The sequence below is a fragment of the Protopterus annectens genome, chromosome 3.part1, assembly GCF_019279795.1.
Source record: "Protopterus annectens isolate FY-2018-M chromosome 3.part1, PAN1.0, whole genome shotgun sequence".
NCBI lineage: Eukaryota > Metazoa > Chordata > Ceratodontiformes > Protopteridae > Protopterus > Protopterus annectens.
In genome coordinates this window covers 1,704,771,381-1,704,792,913 of record NC_056732.1, presented here as the reverse complement: position 1 = coordinate 1,704,792,913, position 21,533 = coordinate 1,704,771,381, and the positions used below count along the sequence as shown (strand labels likewise).

Genomic DNA, 21,533 nt, shown 5'->3' with positions numbered 1-21,533 from the left:
TTGGAGACATTATGGAGATGCTGTTCATTAGAGGGGGGTGGTCAGCACAGAAGCCTTCCACGAATGAGTCTGTGTTCCTGGAGGCGTTTGACGCAGGCCCGTCTACCTCCTGGGTGTCCCCCCCCCGGCCAACCCTTTGGTAGACTTGATTACTACCAGGGCTTGGAAAGAGCCAGACACTGTGGAGCCAATCCCCAAGAGACCGGACAAAATACTTAGTCCCCCTTCTGACAAACCCGCATGGAATAAAGGTTTCCCGGTAGATGCTATGGTGGTGGCGACTGCCACCAAGAAGGAACTGGTGCAAGAAAGTTCCTCTGTCCATCCTCCTGATAAGGAGTCTCGGATGATGGACTGCATTGGAAAGCGAATGTTTGCTTCAGCCACCATTTCTATAAGGGCGCTGAATTATCTGGCACACATCATTAGACTCCAGTGGGATCTGATAAGAGTACGCTGGGTCTCCTCCAGAGTCCATGGCGGCTGAGGACAAACGTACCTTCTTGACTCGCATGACCACTCTGAAGTCTATATCAAACACTTCTATGCGGCTTCTCTCCCATGCCACGGAGGGGGTGGCTAGAGCCAGTGGAGCAGGGGTCGCCTTACGGCGCCACGCCTGGCTCAGTCTTTGCGACTTTGCGGAAACCTTCAAGACGTTTTTCGCTAACGCTCCCTTTGACTGTTCTTCGCTTTTTGGCAAGACCGTCCGCGACACACTACTCCAGAGTGAGAAAGACGGGAAGACGCTGTCTGCCGTCTGAATCCACTTCTCTACTCCTCAGAGATCCTTTTCAAGGAATCAGAGAGGTCAGAAGAAGATGTGGTTCTGGAAATCACAGCAGTTCCGTTCCGCTCCGGACCCTTCGTCCTTCAGAGGCAGAGGAGGACAAGGTGGACGCCAGCCCAGAGGCAGAGGGGGGGGGCCGAAGAATTTTGGGTCGAGAGAGCCCTTCTCCGACTGACCCACGCAGCAGCCCTGAGGGGTTACCCGACTGTCCCTGTCTGGAGGCAGATGGGGGGCATTTTTCGGAGCATCTAGCAAGTTGGGAGTCCATTACTACAGATCGCTGGGTGCTCCGAATAATATCCAGAGGTTACTCTATCCCCTTCCTGAATCTTCCCCCATTAGTGAGGCACCTCCCCGATGTCCCACCCGATCATAGGGAGGCTGCGGCCTCAGAAATAAAGAAATTACTAGAAAAAAGGGCCATCCAACGTGTCCCCCCAGAGCAATCAGAATTAGTCAATTACTCCAGGTTCTTTTTAGTGCCAAAAAAGATGGGGGACTTGAGGCCAATTCTCGAACTGTCATCCCTGAACCTGTTCATTGCCAAAGAAAACTTCCGGATGGTCTCTCTACAATCTATTCTCCCCCTTCTGCAGGAGAACGATTGGATGTGCTCCATAGACCTCAAGGATGCGTACTACCACATTCTCATGGACAGACAATCCAGGAGGCATCTCTGCTTTTGGCTCTGAGCCAGTTATTACCAGTTCAGGGTTCTTCCATTCGGCCTCACCACTGCCCCCAGGGTGTTCACCAAGGTCATGGCAGTTGTAGCAGCCCACCTGAGACTTCAGGGAATTCAGGTCTTTCCATACCTAGACTGGCTCCTCACCGCCACCACCAGGCATGTACTCTCCTCCGCCAGGGATTGTGCTTTGCTCTTGGCCAATCACCTTGGCATTACCGTAAATTTCAAGAAGTCTTCTCTTCAACCTGTCCAAGTTATAGATTTCATAGGGGCCAGGATAAACACGCTCCAGTCCAGGGCCTTTCTGACAACGGATAGGTTACGCACCTTGTCACTCCATGTAATAGATCTCCTTCAGTCTTCGGCTCCACCCGCAGAATTAGTCCCGAGAGCCCTAGGATCCATGGCGGCGGCCATCAGCCTTTCACCTCTTGCTCGACTACACATGAGAGTCCTTCAGTGGACCCTTCAGGTTCCATAGTCCCTCCTCTTACACCCTTTGGATTCACAGATTCCCCTGAGCAAGGTTTGCAGGAGCGCCCTTCTCTGGTGGCTTCATTCCAGAGAACTTTGGGAAGGGAGTCCATTCGTAATGCCCCTACAACAAGCCACGCTGACCATGGACGCTTCTCACCTCAGGTGGGGTGGGCATTGCATGGGCAGAACCGCCCAAGGCACGTGGACCTCTGTAGATACCGGTCTGCATATCAATGTTCTGGAGATGAGGGCGGTGCTTTTAGCGTTGCAAGCCCTTCAGGACCTTCTTCCTCCAGGGACTATTGCAATCCAGACAGACAACATGGCGGTAGTCTGGTACATCAACAAACTGGGAGGAACCAGTCTTACCCACTTTGTCGAGAGGCTATGAGAGTTTGGGAATGGGCGATTTCCACCAACTGCTTTTGATAGCAACGCACAGTCCAGGTCGGTCCAACATTCTGGTGGACAAGCTGAGTCGTTCTATCCTCACTCCTTATGAGTGGTCTCTAAATCCCTTAGTAGCGAAACAGATCTTCCGCAGATGGGGTCAACCTTGCTGCAATCTGTTTGCGTCTCCTTTAAACGCAAAATGCAGCAAATTTTTCGCTTTAATTCCCCCACTGGGGGAGAACCCCAGAGACGCTCTGATCCATGCTTGGCCACCCGGTCTTCTTTATGCTTACCCTCCTCTTCCACTAATGTCGAAGTTCCTACAGAAAGCTCGTCGGTTGGGGAGCAAAATAATCCTCATAGCCCCATTCTGGCCTCATCAGATCTGGTTCCCCTATCTGCGGTCTCGCATCAGAGCCCCTCCTTGGGTCTTAGATCCCATTCCAGATCTGATCTCTCATCCTTCGGGATTACAAACTCCGAACTTGGACGACCTCAAGCTCACGGCTTGGTTGATCCAGTTCCACTGACTGCTAGGACTCCCGGTATCTCGTCCTCTGTAAAGACCATTCTGGTAGCGGCACATAAACCCTGTACCAGGAAAATCTACAACAGTAAATAGAAGTGTTTTTTCATGTGGGCCAAGGATAGGGATTTGGATCCTTTCTCTGCTCCCATTCCAGCAGTTCTGGAATTTCTGTCCCACATTTTCCATCAGGGGGCCACTTCTTCTACTGTAAAGGTTCAGATGGCTTCCATTTCTCATTTCCACATCGGGCATAATCTTAAACCCTTAGTTTCCACTAAGATATGCAAGACCTTTTTGAAAGGCACCTTTCTCTTAAGACCTCCGGTTAAGAATGCGGTTCTCCCATGGCCCTAACGGGTCCACCCTTTGAACCTGCAGCTTCCGTTGACTTAAAGTTCTTATCCTGTCTGCTAGGAGAGTATCTGAACTTCAAGCCCTTTGTACGAAATCTCCGTACTTAGTTTTCCATAAGGACAGGGTATCTCTCAGAACTAATCCTTCATTCTTGCCTAAAGTGGCCTCCGAGGCCAGTATCAATCAAATCATCAATTTGCCTGTTTTCTTTCCCAACTTTCAGAACAAAGGGGAATGTAAACTGCATTTGTTGGATGTGCATAGACAATTGCGCTTTTACTTGCACAGGACAGCTGCTTCTCGCAAATCAGAACAGCTTTTCGTGTCTTTCGCTAAGCCGTCCTTGGGCAAGCCAGTTACAAAAGTTACTTTAGCCAGGTGGATATCCCACTGCATCTTACAAGCCTATTCAGCTTCCAGTAGACCAGAACCCTTGGGGGTTCATGCTCATTCTACCCGTTCTAGGGCTACCTCTGCAGCATTTTGGTCAAGAATTCCCTTAGATGACATCTGTTCAGTGGCTTCTTGGGCCTCTTCTCATACCTTCATTTCTCATTACAAGCTGGATCTGATCTCTAGAGGTAGGGCAGCCTTTGGCTCCGCAGTCTCTGGAATATCCTTCCATGAGGACCTCCCAGGTTTTTGGTAGCTGGGGACTCTGTCCCACAGGTTGCTGATCAAATGAAGTTAACTACTTCACATAAAGAAGTTATGTACTCACCATAACGTTCCATCTGAGTAGTTAACTTCATTTGTCAGCAACCGACCCCCCTCCTTCCCCCTAGCCTGTTTCGTGATATTTTTCACAACAGAAGGTTTTCCTTCTGTTGCGCTTCAGGTTAGTGTTTCTCTTTCGAGTATGTTTGACTGTTGTGGTTGATAAGTGGCAAACTCGATCTGAGGACTGGAGGGGAGGTAGCAGGGTATTATGGGTAAGGGGGAGGAGCTGAGAGCTTGGATCTTTAGCTTGGAAAGCTGCCGGCTTGGATCCAGGTCGGATCAGATACCCACAGGTTGCTGACAAATGAAGTTACCTACTCAGATGGAACGTCATGGTGAGTACATAACTTCTTTTTTTGGAATGGCCCAGCCAGAGCCCAAACCTAAATCCAATAGAAAATCTGTGAGGTGACCTGAAGAGGACTGTGCACAAGCGATGCCCTCTCAATCTGACAGATTTGGAGCGCTTTTGCAACAAAGAGTGGGAAAATATTGCCAAGTCAAGATGTGCCATGCTGATAAGACTCCCAGCCAAGAAAACTAAATGATGTAATTAAATCAAAATGTGCTTCAACAAAGTATTAGTATAAGGGTGTGCACACTTATGCCACCAGTGTATTTTACGTTTTTTATTTTTTATATTTTTTCTCCTAACAGATTTGTTTGTTTTTCAATTGAATTGTACAGGTTATAGGTCACATTAAAGGTGGGAAAAGTTTTGAAATGATTTATTGTGGTCTCATTTTTTATATCACAAAAACCTGTCGTTTTAACAGGGGTGTGTAAACGTTTTATATCCTGTGTCATTGTGTCTGCGTGTGAGTGTGTGCACATGAGTGTGTGCGCATGTGCGAGAGTGTGAGAGTGTACATCTGTGTGTATACAGTGCAATGAAAGTATTTTCCTCCTTCTCGATTTTCTTAATTTTTTGCCTGTTTGTTACACTTGAATGTTTCAGATTATCAAACAAATGTAAATGTTAGACAAAGATAACCTAAGTAAGCACAAAATGCAGTTTTTAAGATGATTTTATTTTTTAAGGGAAAAAAACTATTAAAACCTACATGGCCCTATGTGAAAAAGTAATTGCCCCCTAAACCTAATAACTGATTGTGCCACCCTTAGCAGCAACAACTGCAGTCAAGCCTTTGCGATAACTGGCAGTGAGTCATTCACATCGCTGTTGAGGAATTTTGGCCCACTCTTTGTAGAATTGTTTTAATTCAGCCATATTGGAGGGTTTTTGAGCATGAACCACCTTTCTAAGGTGATGCCATAGCATCTCAATTGGATTCAAGTCTGGACTTTTACCTGGCCACTCCAAAACCTTCATTTTGTTTTTTTAATTTCAGAGGTTGAATTGCTGGTGTGCTTTGGATCACTGTCATGCTGCTGCAGAAAACCAAGTGCACTTCAGCTTGAGGTTTTTTGGTAGAGAGCAGAATTCATGATTCCATCAATCACAGCAAGTCGTCCAGGTTCAGAAGCAGCAAAGCAGCCCCAGACCATCACACTACCACCACCATGTTTGACTGTTGACATGATGTTTTTTTCTGAAATGCTGTGTTACTTTTATGCCAGATGTAACAGGAAGCACGCCGCCCAGTAAGTTAAAATTTTGTTTCGTCAGTCCACAGAACATTTTCCCAGAAGTCCTGGGGATCATTAAGATGTTTTTTGGCAAAAGTGAGACCAGCCTTTATGTTCTTTTGGTCAGCAGTGGTTTTCGCCTTGGAACTCTAACATGCCATTTTTGCCCAGTCTCTTTCTTATGGTTGAGTCATGAACACTGACCTTAACTGAGGCAAGTGAGGCCTGCAGCTCTTTAGATGTCCTGGGTTCTTTTGTGACCTCCTGGATGAGTCGGCACTGTGCTCCTGGCATAATATTTGTAGGCCGGCCACTCCTGAGAAGGTTCATCACTGTTCCATGTTTTCTCCATTTGTGGATAATGGCTCTCACCATGGTTCGCTGGAGTCCCAAAGCTTTAGAAATGGCTTTGTAATCTTTTCTAGATTGATAGATGTCAGTTACTTTGTTTCTGATCTGTTTCTAAATTTCTTTAGATAGTGGCATAATGTTTTCCTTTTTGGGATCTTTTGGTCTACTTCACTTTGACAGGTTCTGTTGAAGTGATCTCTTGATTCAACAGGTCTGGCAGTAATCAGGCCTGGGTGTGGCTAGTGAAATTGAATTCAGCTTTCCCCAAAATGTGATTAACCACAGTTACTTCATGATTTAACAAGAGGACAATTACTTTTTCACATAGGGCCATGTAGGTTTGGATAGTTTTTTTCCTTAATAAATATCACTTAAAAACTGCATTTTGTGTTTACTTGGGTTATCCTTGTCTAATATTTAAATTTGTTTGATCTGAAACATTTAAGTATGACAAACATGCAAAAAAAAAAGAAATCAGGAAGGGGGCAAATACTTTTTCATTGTTCTCTCTCTCTCTCTCTCTCTATATATATATATATATATATATATATATATATATATATATATATATATATATATATAGTGTGTGTGTGTATATGTGTGTGTATATATATATATATATATATATATATATATATATATATATATATGCACACACACAAGTTTGAAGTTATATTTATGTTTATGTACAATATATATTTCCTATTTATTTGTATGTCTGTGTGATTATTAATTTTATATAATGTGCGCGCACACACTGTGTGCATAATTGTTTTGACTCTCATTAGTTGTTTTTTTTTTTATTTTTAGCTGCAGACCGTGTTCTTAAAAAGCCACACCAGCTAGAAGGAAGGGACCTACTAGTTCATCCGTACTATGACTTCCTTGAACCTTCCACCGTGGCAGTAGAGGCTGTCAAATGTGAAGAGATGGATACAGAAGGTGCTGAGGTGCCTCCATGCACTGTAACTATCCATGATACAGTGAAGATGAAACTCCTTCAGACCAGTTCACTACTAAAAGAGCTGCAGGAAAGTTACCCTCAACTCTTGATTCAGCCTAGTGAGAGTAGAATAAAGATCTGTGGCCCTAACCTACTTCAGAATGAGCAGGCCAAAAACAAGATCTTGGAGTTCTTAAGTAATGTGACTCAATCTCACATTCCTTTTGATACAGATACCTTGACATTCCTCCAGAGGGTTGATGTTCAGCAGTATGTGGAAAATGTTTTTGTTCAGAAGAGACTTGCGGTTAGCTGCAGTGTGTCTGACTATGTGTTGACTCTAAATGCACTCTCACTAGATGCAGTCAGGGAAGCCTCATCATTACTAAAAGGGATGTTGTGCAGGTTTTCCTTCACTATATCTGACGACCAGCTGTACATTCTAAACTCTTCTGAATGGAAAGAACTGATGTCATCTCTTAAGTTTTGTGCTACTGCCATTTCTCAGGCTGATGGCCAGCTGCACGTGATTATGCTGAAGGATTTCAGAGTGGAGAATGAAAAGAGGCTTCTAGATTTTTTGCAAACCAACACACCTCGGGAGTCTGTGATCACCATGGAGGCAGGCATGTTGTGCTTTCTGCAGGAGTACTACCATGATGTTCTGGCTGACCTTGGGCAGGTTTCTGTGCTTCCTCTGGAAGGCAAGGATGTAACTGGGTTTAAGGTAAGGAACTCCAAACAATGGAGGAAAGGAAGGAAGAAAAGTGTTGAGCAAAAATGGTATTTCTCTGCTTTAAGTGCAAAACTGTAAGCATGGGTAAGTGATTTCTGTATATAGTTTTGTGAAATGTCTATAGGAATAATTTTAAATCGGGAAAAACCTTTGTTTACTAATGATACTTTTTCCACTGTTTGGTATAAAACATGTTTTATTAGATCAGTGTCATTGGATTTCTTACTTGTGGAGCATATTCTGTCAAGGAATACTGTCCAGCCTGCAAAAGCCTAGGATATTCCTTTTCCAGTCTCCATATGTATGACCTTCACGAGAGATTACATGCTGGTATGTAAGGTGCAAAAATCCTCAGCTTTCTTTTAGCCGGTCAGTGAAGGAAGAGTTTGTACGTTGCAGTCTTGTCATCCATACAGCTTGTTAAGCTAAAATCATTGTAGGCCACTGACTAGCCAGTGGGGACTCTTCCTCTTTTCCAGTAATTTTTCTTTACAGTACAGTTTTCATGTCCTTGTAATAACGGGAAGTGTGGATACAACCAACCAGTCCCTTACAAGGATAAGCATTTTAAGTGTCTTTTCCCTAAGCCCTAAACCAAAAGATAGTGTGTTGCATCTGCCAGTCCTTTGTTCCTAAGAAAATTCTTAGTCATTTGAGTTCCCTTAAGTGTTACTTTGAAAACGAATCTCTTCAAGGTTTGGTGCATGTTAGGATGGCCTCTGAGTTGTCTGCCTTAGATGGTCAACACCCCCTCCCACCCGGAAAAAAGAAAACTTATCCTCAACTTTTAATTTTCGTTATTAGAAAAGGCTGCTGCTTTGTCAGAGTTGGATGTCTGCACTGAAGCACTTGACCACCCAGCACATAGCTGTACAAGTTTTCACTGTTGGACACTGCAAGAGGTTAAGGTGCAGACATTTTGCACATACATGCTGACTGGAATGCCATCCCTGCTGCAGAGGAAAAGCCATTGCTGATCCAGTCTGAGGGAACTGGGTGAATCCTTAAAATAGATGTCTGGGAAGACTTTGCAGAGATCCTTATGAAGGTGCCCTTTGGTTCTTCTCCTCATTTTAATCTTTCCTTGGAGGCTCCTAAGAAAAGAAACAAAAGGCCAATTCTGTTTCTACTCCAGCTCCTTCCTTAGTGACCGTCATGAGTGGGTTAGTTTCTGTTAAGGGCTTTTTAAAGCATCTGTAGTTTTTAGTCCTCACCATTTACTTCTCCCTTTGTTTCCAGTCCATTTAAAAGAAAGGATTTTTATGAAGAAGAGCCTTATTTGGAGCCAAAATCAGAAGCATATCCTTTCTTTTAGGCTATGGAAGTCCTCTCCTCTTAAGTAACTGAGTTTTTTGTTAACACAATTCTTAAAATGATGGGACACTTTAATTGGAAGCATAAGAAAATGTCTGATTCTCAGAAAAGGTATTCTGACCTTATGCGTATGGCAGTACCTCAACAGTCTGTTCCATTTGTCCTAGGGACTTTGGGATATAGCCTTGTCTGCTTCTCTGGAACTTGAATACCAACTACCTACTTCCTAAGAAGCCGTACAAGTTGTATAAGGTACTTGACGCAGACAAATACTGGTGTAACCACCCAACCTCATACTCAGGAGTTTTCTTTGAAATTGGGATAAAATATCCAAATTGCTGTCTTCTACCTTTGCCTTGCCAAATGATAAGGACAGCTGAGTTATGGACAGATATGTTAAGAAGGGCTACACTTCTGCCAACTTGTCTTTCTGTGCCATTGATTACCAGACTCTCTCTTAACCAGATATACACTTTCTCTTTTGGATAAGCTGGCTAATCCAATCTCTAACATTCCAGACTCGCACTAAAGCTTCTGTACAGACATGCTTAATTCAGCATCCTGTTTAGCAAGGCATTCCCTTAAATGTGACTGTTAAACTGCTAATGCTTCCTGTAGGGCAGCTGCTATTGGCCTGGATCGGGCCAAAATCCCTTCTTGATGATGATGTTGTCAAAGCTAATCTACTTCATGTACTTTTAGACTAAAAAAAAATATATATCTGTCTCATTCTGTTAAGATATTTCAGAAATTAGAGGAAAGCTAATACAAGGCTTTAAGACAACTTTTTCTTTTCCCCATCACCAGTTTCCCGAATAACTACCCCTCCAGATGTGGAACATTTTTCATAAGTGTTAAAAAGCTTCTCAACAGAAAGGAAAGACATTTTTTTAGAAAAAAATATCAGGACCAAACCAAATCTGAATTCAAAGGAGCCAAGGCATCCTTTACAGACAAAAGCCTGCAACCTCTTAATATTTTCAACCCCCACCCCCCCACACACACACCTTGGCCAACTCCCTCCCAGCCTGGCCGGGAGACTTCTCTCACCCCCTGCTTAGAGAGCAATAACATCACATGCTTTGGTTTTGGACATAGTAAACAAACAGGCACAAACTACTCTGAATTTATTTCACTGCCTTCAAGGATTTTCTTCAGTCTCCAGAACACCACCACCTGGTCTTCCCAATTCTGTTAGATGTGTTTCATCTGAGGGTTATAGAACCTGTCTCTTTCTCTAACAGCAAAAGGCTTTTACTTCAGACATTTCCTAGTCCCAAGCAGTCCGTGAATGTGGAGACCAATTCTGGACTTATCCATTTTTCCTCATCTTCCTGCAAACAACCTTTGGCATCTTTCAGGTCCAAGGTTGCTATCTGCATATCCCTGTTCATGAAAAACACTGATAATCCCTGAACGTTTGCACATTGGGATATCACTTTCAGTTTACTGTTTTGCCCTTAGGGTTATCTGGAGCACAAAGTATTTTTGTAAAGTTCTTACCTCCTGTCATAGCTTTCTTATCTGTAGTTGGACAATAACTTAATTTGGGAAACTTTTGCTCAAAAACATTCTTTGGGACATGTAACCAATTTTTCTTCAGCTAGGATTCAGTCTCATCTCTAAGAAATCCACCCTAGAATCCACCGATAGTCTAGTGTTTCTAGGGTGTCTTCTGCATACTTCCAGCTTGGAGGCAGTCATTCCACTACAAAGAATGAACAGCAACCTACCCCCTTTTCCCTTAGAAAACCTGCAAGTTCCCCTATACAAGAATGATTATGACAGCCCTGGGATTCATGGAATCCACAGTTCAATTAATCCCGTATGCCAGTCTCCACATAAGGGGATGATACAGCGGTACTTCAAATCAGTTTGGGTCCAGCACTGTAATTCCGGAATCCCTTTCAGTCCCCCTCTTGTGTTTAGTGAAGTAAGAACTGTTTGTGTATTCCTCAGATAAAAGTCAGTCCAAAGGTGTCTTATATTGTTTCACCCCCCCCCCCCCCCAAGGAAAAGTATCAGCAGATACCACATGTCTTGGATGGGAGGGGGAGCTGTTCAAAAGGCATTAAGGTTCAAGAACTCTGGTTCAAATAAGACAGATGCAAATATAAACATCAGAGAGAAAGCACTGATGCTTGCCCTTTGGACTGTTAATAACATCTGTATTCCAGGATACCTATGAATTGCACTGGACAGTACCATAGTCGTATGGTATGTTGACAGTGGGTTTGAAAGTCATACCCGCTTCAAAGATGTGATAAAATAGCCTGGGACTTTGCAGTCCACCACAGTCTCATGCTCTTTATATTCTCTCAGAACAAAATTTAGTGTTAGATTACTTCTATAGACCCAAGACAGACCCTCATGAATGGATATTTGAACCAAGAGGTCTTCTTTTGATTGCCCATCAGTGGGAAAACTCTCTGCATATAGCTCTTTGCTTCTACCCTGAACAAGCAGCTCAGACTGTTTTCTACCACAGCCCAATTCAAAGAAGTCTGGAAAAATAAATTCTTGTATGCCTTTCTGCTCCTTCCACTCGTACAGAAGGTCTTCCTGAAGATTCAGAAAGACAATTCATGATTCTCCCTTTTCAGGGCAGATAATTCCCCAGGATGAACTTGCTCCCATAACAAAGCACTCTTATTCATCCCAACTTGAAGACATCGAATCATAGGATGGTAGGATCTGGGGATGTGCTGAAGTAATAAAGGAAGTAAGAAAACCTACAACAAGAATATCTTAAATAGAAAAGATTTTTTTTATGGTGCTACAACAGTGGACATGTCCCATAACAGTTAGGGGGTTCCCATCCCCCTTATCCTCAAATATTTGTATGAGCTGCTCAAGTTAGGTCTGATATATGCATTTGTCAAGGTGCATTTGTCAACCATTTCATCCTACCTACCAGTTGATCCTCTTTCTTCACATTGTGATAAACAATGTCTCAACGTTTTCCTTCACATTAGACTTCCCAAGAAATCTGTTCCTCCATCTTAGGACCTGAATTGTGTTCTTAAGGTTATGCTGTTGTGTTTTTTTATTTTTAATTGCCTTTTGCATCAGCTTCTTTTGCATCATTTTGGCATTGAAGATAGTATTAGCCCTGACATTTGCCAAGAGTTTTGAGTTACAGGCTCTTGTGTATTTTCTCCTGTTGTAGTTTTCCAGAAAGGCAGGGTTAGCCTTAGAACTTTGACCCTCCTTTGTGCTAAAAGTTAACTGGACTATTTATCTATCAGTCTTCCTGTATATTTTCCCAGCCCTCAAAATAAAAGGGAAAAGAAAAGGATCCCCCCCTCCCCGATGTCCATGGATAGCTCTTATCCTGTGTGGGTAAGACAACAAATTCAGATAATCTGACCAACTAATTTCTTATGAAGAGGAAGAGTTCAGCCTTCCAGCCTCTAAACAAACCATCTAGATGGCTATGTCTTTCTGCTATTCCTTCCATGTAAAACACTTCGACAGGTCAAAACACATTCTGCTAGGACTTCCAAGATGGCTGCACATTAAATAACTTAATTCTAGCTGTCCCTGTATGAAAACAGCAACTCTGCAGAGAAGACCATTAGACTGTTGCATTTCTGAGTAAATTTCAATAACTGGCTAGTAAGTGCATTGCCTGGAAGCCAGGAAAAAGAAATACAGAGGACCTGAAATAAAATCTGCTACAAAAAGTGAGGAAAAAAACACTGACTGGGAAAGGTTCGGCAGCTGTTCAGCAAAAAGCAGTGTTAGCTCCAGACATGACTTCCAATAACCTAGAGGGAAGTATGACACAACTGCACACAGACCGGATTAAAATAAAACACCAGTGGAGTATATTGACTCAAAACAAGGCTGTTTATTAAGCTTTAAACAGATAGTCAGATGAGGTGATAAAACTGCAAAAATTGGAGGTTGAAATGAAGAAAAGGCTGGCTGAATGTGAGACTGCTCAAGAAGAGAGGTTTCAAAAAATAATAATATAATTAGAGAACAGAGCAAGTAGGGAAAACATGAGATTTTCTGCTGTACCAGAGAAGCTGGAAGGAACGGACTGTATTCATTTTATGAAAGCACAAATAAGTAACTGGACTGGTATTCCACATCAGGAGTTTTTGGTTGAACGGGCACATCACGTGTATGCTCCAAACCATGCTATGAGAAAGCAGCCTAGACCTTTAATAGTAAAGTTGTAATCCTACCAGCAGAAAGTTGATTCTGACAAACCTGTAGCAGAAGGACAAACTACTAAAAGTGGGAGACAACAGTGTGTTTGAGGAGAATACTCATTGTACACCAGGTAAAAGAGGAGTAAATGTAGTAAATTTATTCCATTGTTCAAGGAGTGGCACAAGATTCAAACTGCTGTACCCAGCTATCTTCAAAATATGCCTTCCCTGGAAGGACAGAGTCATGTTTTGATGAAGTACAAGCTAAGGAGGAAATACAAAAGCTTGTCCAGCAAAAAGTTAGCTGTGAAGTAGAAGGTGATTCTGCTTCTTCTGGAAAGACTGCCAGTGAAACTTTTTCCAATGTTTCAGCAGAAGATGCTTGAGAGAAGGAAGGGAGCATGAGATTAGATTAGAAAAATTGAGAATACTTTACTTTGGAAATGAAGCATAATCACTTTTTACCAAACTGAAACTTAAATCATTAAGAAGTCCGAAATTACACAAGTACGAACCTTTACATTGCCAACATCCAGAACAATGATATACTACTCACACACCACTAGGAGCTTCTGAATGAAGGTCACGGTACAGTGAGGATTGGGAAATATGCCCTTTTCCCCACAGTAGTACAATCTCGGACTTTGTATGTATAATTTGCAGCGGTGTGGGGGGTGCAGGGGGCTTGCCCCCTACCAAATTTGAAACAAGTTAGATTTTTTGTGTTTAAATGCAGCAGGTGATGTTTCATGGTTTTGAATTAAGGAATTATGAAGGTTCGGTTTTGTGTGATTTCGGTCTTCTCGATAGTTTAAGTTTCGATAGACTGAAGTAGACCCAGAGAAAGTGATTTTGGCAGTAGGGTTACTGCAAGTAGGGATATAGAAAAGAGTCAATGGGGGCTGGACTTCATTGTTGAAAAACTGTAAAGAAACCAAGGTACTGGGAACAAATAACGGAATGCTAGCAATATGGGATGAAGCCAAGACCTTCAGATTTGCAGGTTAGTGACCACCTTCCCTGTTGGGAATTGATATCGGATTATAGGCAAAGAGAAAGTGTTGGGGTAGTGACATACTCTAGCAGAGTTTGTAGTTAAACCTAGAACAGAAGATGTTAGAAAAGGGATAATTAGTAGAACATATAAAATATTGCATTGCAACTATAATAATCACTCTGAAGAGGTTAGAAAAGATAGGAAAGAGACTGAAAAATAGTTGCAAGGGAACAATGGGTGGATATATGTATGGCTCCCAAGTATGCAACAAAGCCCAAATGCTTAGGAATTTTGCTTGGAAGTGTTTGCCTTAGTATTTTTATACTTCAAGCAGACTTCAGGAATTTTTCATCAGTCAAATAACAACTGTTGGAAATGTAATGGGGAAGAAAGAGGTTATTGGGAGCATGTTTTTGGGAATGTAAGGAGTTGGTAGATTGAAAGCATTTTCCAAATAAAGTAGTATAAATTTGAGAATCACCACAGAAATGTGATGCCAGTCCACGTATGATAGACACAGCCACTGTAGATACAAGAAGTTTATTCAGCAATAAAAATCCACAGTTAAGCGCTTTCTTCCCTTAGCTTAAAAAAGGGACTTCCTCAGAACACTTTACAGAATGGAGAAAATGCATAAAAAACCAACCATATATACCCAAAATAATTAAACATGTAATGAGTGTTAATTAATTAAACCTTAGTCATATCCACTTTGATACTTTAAAAATAATAAACTGCATACAATAACCATCCAACTAATTTAAGTATAAAAATATATATATAATGTGCAATATCGGAAACAAAAATAATATATGCTATGTTAAATGCAGTATACAATACAATATGTCTCAAACCATGTAAACAATCCATATATTATAATCCATACATTGATGTTAAAAAATCTATACATGACATACTTGCGTAAAAATCAATTAATTTCCTCATAAAATCATAAGGGGACTAAAAAGACAATTTTATAAAATCAATTAACCAATCAATTGATTTTTACGCAAGTATGTCATGCATAGATTTTTTAACATCAGTGTATGGATTATAGTATATGGATTGTTTACATGGTTTGAGATACAGGTTCATAGGTTGGTATTAGGCCATCGGCCCTGAGGCCTATGCAAGTCTAGCCATAACAATTCCCTGGAAATTTTTTCCCACAATATTTACTTCTCTGGGCCCCTGTTTAGCAGGGGGACTGACATGATCCCCGGGGTGAATTTCCTATCTCCCATCCAATCATCAAGGTTCCTTTTGAAGAGAGCCAATGAGGTGCTCTGCTTGACATGTATGGGTAGTTATTCCAGAGTATGGGGAATCTCTGGGTCAGGAAACTATCCCTCCAGCATGTTTTGTTCATTGTGATAAGGTTTAGATCCCTGGAGCGTGTGGCTCTGAAGGATTGGGATTTCTTTGTGGCGCATGTCCAACAACTCAGGGTTTGACATGGCCTTGTATGTTAAGCAGAGATCACCTCTGAGTAGATGATATGCCGCAGAGTATAGCTGGAGTTTTTTTAGACAGTCAGCATATGGCATCTGCTTTAGGCCTGTGATTCTTTTAGTGAGGTATTTCTGTGGCCTTTCCAGCTGTTGCAGATGTCTTGTGAGGTACATACCAAATGGGGCATTATACTCTATAATGGGTCTGAGGGATGAGTACAGTGGGACAATGACCTCCTTTTTTCTGGATGAAAAGCCCTTGGTGATGAGGTGTGCCATGTAGAAGGATTTCCTGACTGTTGTGGCGATGTGGTTATCGAAAGTGAGACCACTGTCTACTTGTGTCCCTAAGTCTCTCATCACACTTTCGATGTTTAGTGTCCTGCCACCTATGTGGTAGTTCATGGGGTACATGTTTTTTTTCCAAAGGGGATGACTATACATTTCTTGGCATTAAGCTTGAGCCCATGACTCTGGCACCAGGCATCTGTTTCTGTAAGGCCCTTTTGTAGAATATCCACATCATTTGGGGATTCAGTAATGGCTCCCAGTTTGCAGTAATCTGCAAACTTTGTAGCCAGAGTCCCTTAATATTGGCCTGTACATCAGAGAAGTAGATGCCAAACAAGGGTGGTCCCAGGACTGAACCCTGAGGTACTCCACTTGTCTGGAGCTGGATTTGGAGTCTGCTACTTTTACAGTCTGGGTTCTGTCAGTAAGCCAGTTAGCAACCCATCGAGTGACGTAGGGATTTATGCCCAGCTTAGTAAGTTTATCTATGATTCCAGAGTGGGGGATGGTGTCGAAGGCCTTGGCGAGGTCCAGATAGGCTATGTGGACCTCCTTACTCTCATCCAAAGCTCTGGAGACCGATTCAAAGAAGTCAGTCAGATTCAGGAGACAAGATCGGCCCTTCACAAACACAAACTGGGTGGGGTCCAGTGTCTGGAGGTTGCCAATGTCTTTGTTTACAAGTTCCATGATAATGCGTTCCATGCCCTTGCAGATCAGGCTTGTCAGACTGATGGGACGGTAGTTCCCGGGATCCAAGGCGGATCCTCCCTTGTGGAGCGGGATAACTGTAGCTGTGCGCCACTCAGTGGGCATGAAGCCTGAGGTGAGGCTATGATTAAACATGACACTTAAGTAGGGTGCCAGTTCATTTTGTAGTTCATGTAGTACACAGCCTGGGATGTCATCTGGTCCCATGGATGCTGTATTCTTAGCTGTGGAGAGTGCTGTTTCTACCTGTGTGGCTGTGATCATCAGAATTTGGCAATCTTTTGGTATTGCGATGGGCCCTTTAGGGGGTGAGAGGGGAGTGAAGTTAACACTAAATCGATCTGCCAGGATATTGGCAATATCCGTGGGGTCAGTATATTTAATGCCATTCTGTTGTAGTTCAGAGCAGATCTGAGCATTGCCATTTAGATTCTTGACATAACTTATAGAATGTCTTGTGGTTGTCTTTGGAATCTTTGGCAATTTTATTTTCGCAACTAGCTTTTGAGGATTTTATGAGGGATCTCAGCTTCTTTCTGAGGCTGGTGAGGAAGTTTTTTGCATCCTGGGATTTTCCTCTTTTCTGCACCAGTTTCTTCCTTCTGTTGTATATTTTATTTATAGCAGGGGACCACCAGATTGGCTTCCTTTTTTTGGAGAAGAGCATCTTGGTTCTATTTGGGATGGCACGATTCATGCACGAGTGGATGTGCTCGTACAGTGCCTTAGTGTAGGATTCTGCAGTCGAACTTCCAGATCCTGTCTGCGTGGGTGTTGTGAAGTTTGTCACTTCTGACTTCAATAGCATGAAGTTGGCTTTGGAGAAGTTTTTTAAGGAGGTTTCCTTACTCGGGGGTGGAGGTGGGATGTGGATGTCAAGGGTGATTTGCTTATGGTCAGACCTGACCAATGAGGGGGTGACCACTGGTGTGGAGCATCTATCTCCCATGTTGGTAATGACCAGGTCTAGGATATTGGAGCCCCTGGTGGGACAGTGGATTAGTTGATCCAGGGTGTTGGAATTTATGAATTCCAAGAACCATTGGGAAAAGGAGTTGGTACCCGAGTAATTTTCCCAATTAATGGCAGGGTAGTTGACATCAACCTAGTATTAGGGTGTTTGGTTGTATCTTAATATTTTCCAGTATGTTTAGGAAGGTGTAGTGAGAATCTTGGGGTATGGTGGGGGATCTGTAGCAAGCTACAATTTGGATTGCAGTGCTACCTAGTGTTAGTTGCACCTGGAGAATTTCAGATGCATTGTGTTGGGCAACTAGCCTGGAGGTGTGAATATCCTTAGTGAGTATGGACACTCCTCCACCTTTAGCGTTTCGGTCTTGGTTTTGTGGCCGAAAAGTGTGGTAAGAATTGTAGCCTGGTACTGCAGGGGTGCTCTCTTTGTATTGTATATTGCATTTAATATAACATATATTATTATTTTTGTTTCCGATATTGCATATTATATATTTTTTTTATACTTACATTAGTTGGATGGTTACTGTACGCAGTTTATTATTTTTAAAGGTATCAAAGTGGATATCACTTTAAGGTTTAATTAATTAACACTCATTACGTATTTAATTATTTTGGGTATATATGGTTGGGTTTTTATGCATTTTATCCATTCCATAAAGTGTTCTGAGGAAGTCCCTATTTTAAGCTAAGGGAAGAAAGCACTTAACTGTGGATTTTTAAGATTGAAAGCATTCCTTACAGAGTACTGTCAGAAATATTGTGAAGCACTACACCCTCACAAACTCCCCTTGAGTAACTTGTTCCCCATTGGCCCTTTTTTTCAATTATAAAGGAATTCCCAATACTATTCTAGCATGTCCAAAGGTCAGTTGTCAGTCTCCTCTCCGGTCCAGCTGGTGAACCTAGGAATCTTGAGGCAATGTTACAACTGCCTAATGTACACAGACAACCCTCTCCTCCTCCCAACAAATTCCAACACATGTGAGAGATGCAACCATATAGCCAAACTGGAGGCTAAGCTCTCTCAACTCAGTACTGGCGTAACCAGTCAGGAGGAGAAGGAAACTACACTCACTACAATTCCAGTCTCACATAGACCTACCACGACAGCAAACCAAACACATAAACACACAAAAACATACTTGGAGGCTCTAAATAAAAATCTGCCTAAGCAGCAGAGACCTCCAAAGCAGACACCCAAGCAACCGCTACCCCAAAACAAAACACGTGCAACACATAGCTCACAAAGCCAGTGTGCCGAACAGTCACAGCCCTTAAGGCTAAACAACACACCTGATACACGTGTAATAGGTGACTCTCATCAGGCACACTGACGTCCCGCTCACCAGGCTGAACAAGGAGAAGGTCACGGTGAGCTGCCTATCGGGTGCTAGGATCCGCCACATAACGCAAGCACTCAGGTCACTCCAAGGCAAGTACAAATATGGCTCAGTCATTGTCCATGCTGGTGTGAATGACCTGAGACGTACCTCCCTGGACTGCATGAAAAGAGACATAGAGGAGCTCTCTGAGCGTGTAGCCCAGGCCGGTATGACCCTGACCTTGAGTAGCATCTTACCCTCACCAAGAATGATGCCACAGTATGAAGACAAGATTATCAATTTCAACAATTGGCTTAAGTATTGGTGTCATTCAAAGGGGATCCAATGCCTGTCAGCCTGGGATGACATGCTTGACAAGCCACGATGCTTCGCTAGGGACGTCTTGCACCTGTCACCCCTGGGCTTTCGGATATTGGCAAAGGCTCTTGCTACCCCCATAGTGCCTTTTTTAGGCAAGGCTCAAAAGACAAACCCACCTCCATAGGTATCACAAGGGATAAGAAACTAAGAGTAATGCTACTCAACGCCAGAAGTCTAAACCTCAAGATGCATGCACTCAAAACTCTCTCCTTAGCATGGAGAACATTGATATCTGTGCAGTAACAGAAACCTGGTTCAAGGCTCTCGAGAGCACCCCAGCACTACCAGGTTATACCTCATACCATGCTTTTCGGCCCCAAAACTTGGACTGAACCACAAAAGGAGGGGGAGTATCAATATTCGTCAAAGATACCCACACCTCCAGCTTGGTGGCACAGCACGAAGCATCAGAGACTATCCATGTGCAACTAACAGTGGGTAAAACTGCCTTCCAGTTTATAGCCTGCTACAGACCACCCTCCCAAACCCAGGAACCCCACTCGGCCTTCCTGAGAACACTGGAAAATATGAAGGTCTCTCCAAACACCATTATATTGGGTGACTTCAACTACCCAACCATAGACTGGGAGCATTACTCTAGCTCCAACACCCTAGCCCAAAGGTTCCTAGAATTTATAAGCTCAAATGCTATGGAACAACTTGTTACCACTCCCACAAGATGGGAAAACATACTGGACCTGATCATCACCAACATGGGGACTCTATGCTCCAGACCAGAAGTGTATCCCTCACTGGTAAGATCAGACCATAAACTAATCTCACTGGATATTCACATCCCGACCCCACCCCATGCCCAGAAAACCACAGTGAAAAACTTCTCTAAAGCAAATTTCACACTCCTCAAAACCGAGGTGGAATCCTTCAAAGCCCCCGGGCCTGTGGATTATACGGCCCAGACCACAAAATCCTTTATAAACGCATTCTATGAACACCTTCAGGAATGCATGGATCATGCAATCCCAAATAAAACCAAGACCCAATTCTCCAAAGGCAGACGTCCTGTCTGGTGGACCCCAGCCATAAACAAACTATACAATAGAAGGAGGAAGCTACTACATGACAGAGCAAAATCCCAGAAAGGGAAGGCATCTCTGATCAGTGTTAGCAAAAAACTACGGGCACTCATAAAATCTTCTAAGGCCAGCTTCGAGAGAAAAATTGCACAGGACACTAAGGATAATCACAAGGCTTTCTTTAGTTATGTTAGGAACCAGGGTGGGAATTCCCAGATATGGTCAGAATTAGTCCAAAATGACAAAAAATACACCGAACCCACAGACATTGCCAACATCCTAGCTGACAGGTTCAGTGCAAACTTCTCTCCCCCCTCTCCACCAAAAGGGCTAATATCTATCCCAGTAGAGTGCTGCCCCCCTGACATCTCAGATGCTCAGGTAAGAGCTGCCCTCTCCAAAGCAAGAAGCACAGCATCAATTGGACCAGACGGTGTCCCGGGCTTCATCCTACATGAACTCCAAGAAGAGCTAAACCCAAACCTAAAACTACTGTTCAATCTCAGCCTTACTACAGGATATGTACCCAAAGAGTGGCGTACAGCATCAGTGGTCCCTCTCCACAAAGGTGGTTCCTCAACGGATCCTGGAAACTATCGCCCCATAAGTCTCACTAGCTTGGTCTGCAAAGCTATAGAAAGGATCATCATGGACCTTATAAATAAAGATATTGGGGACCTACAGACACTGGATCCTACCCAGTTCGGTTTTAAGGGCAGATCCTGCCTCTTAAACCTGGTCGATTTCTTTGAAACAGTCACCAAGGCCATTGACAAGGGGAAGGTGGTCCACACAGCCTACCTGGACCTCGCAAAAGCCTTCGATACAATACCCCACTCGGGCATTATAAATAAGCTCACCAGCTTAAATATAAACCCCTATGTCACTAGATGGATTGCAAACTGGCTCAAGGACAGAACCCACATGGTTAGAATAGCTGGAGCCATGTCAGACTCCAAACCAGTTATAAGTGGCGTCCCACAAGGCTCAGTCTTGGGACGTCTCTTGTTCGGTATATATTTCTCGGAGGTACAGGCCAACATGGAAGGACTGTGGCTGACCAAGTTCGCAGATGACTGCAAACTGGGCGCCATAATAGAATCTCCAGCCGACACAAGCATCCTCCAAAAGGGCCTCATAGAAACAGACAACTGGTGCCAGAGCCATGGCCTCAAGCTAAATGCCAAAAAGTGTATAGTCATCCCCTTTGGCAAAAACAAAGTGCCCACAAATTACCACATAGGTGGTAATCCATTATGTACAGAAGTAGTAATTAGGGACCTGGGGACCCACGTTGATAGCAATCTCTCATTTGACAACCAC

The 21,533-nt window shown here is 43.1% G+C and overlaps 1 protein-coding gene across 1 annotated transcript in view; it reads left to right on the top strand.

Moving 5' to 3' along the window:
* PARP10 (poly(ADP-ribose) polymerase family member 10) overlaps positions 1-21,533 on the top strand; it is a 1,579,412-nt gene that overhangs the window by 348,334 nt on the left and 1,209,545 nt on the right. Inside the window, exon 5 of the mRNA XM_044067716.1 lies at positions 6,703-7,562. Within this exon, the coding sequence (XP_043923651.1) occupies positions 6,703-7,562 (860 nt within the window). The remainder of the gene's footprint in view (positions 1-6,702; positions 7,563-21,533) is intronic.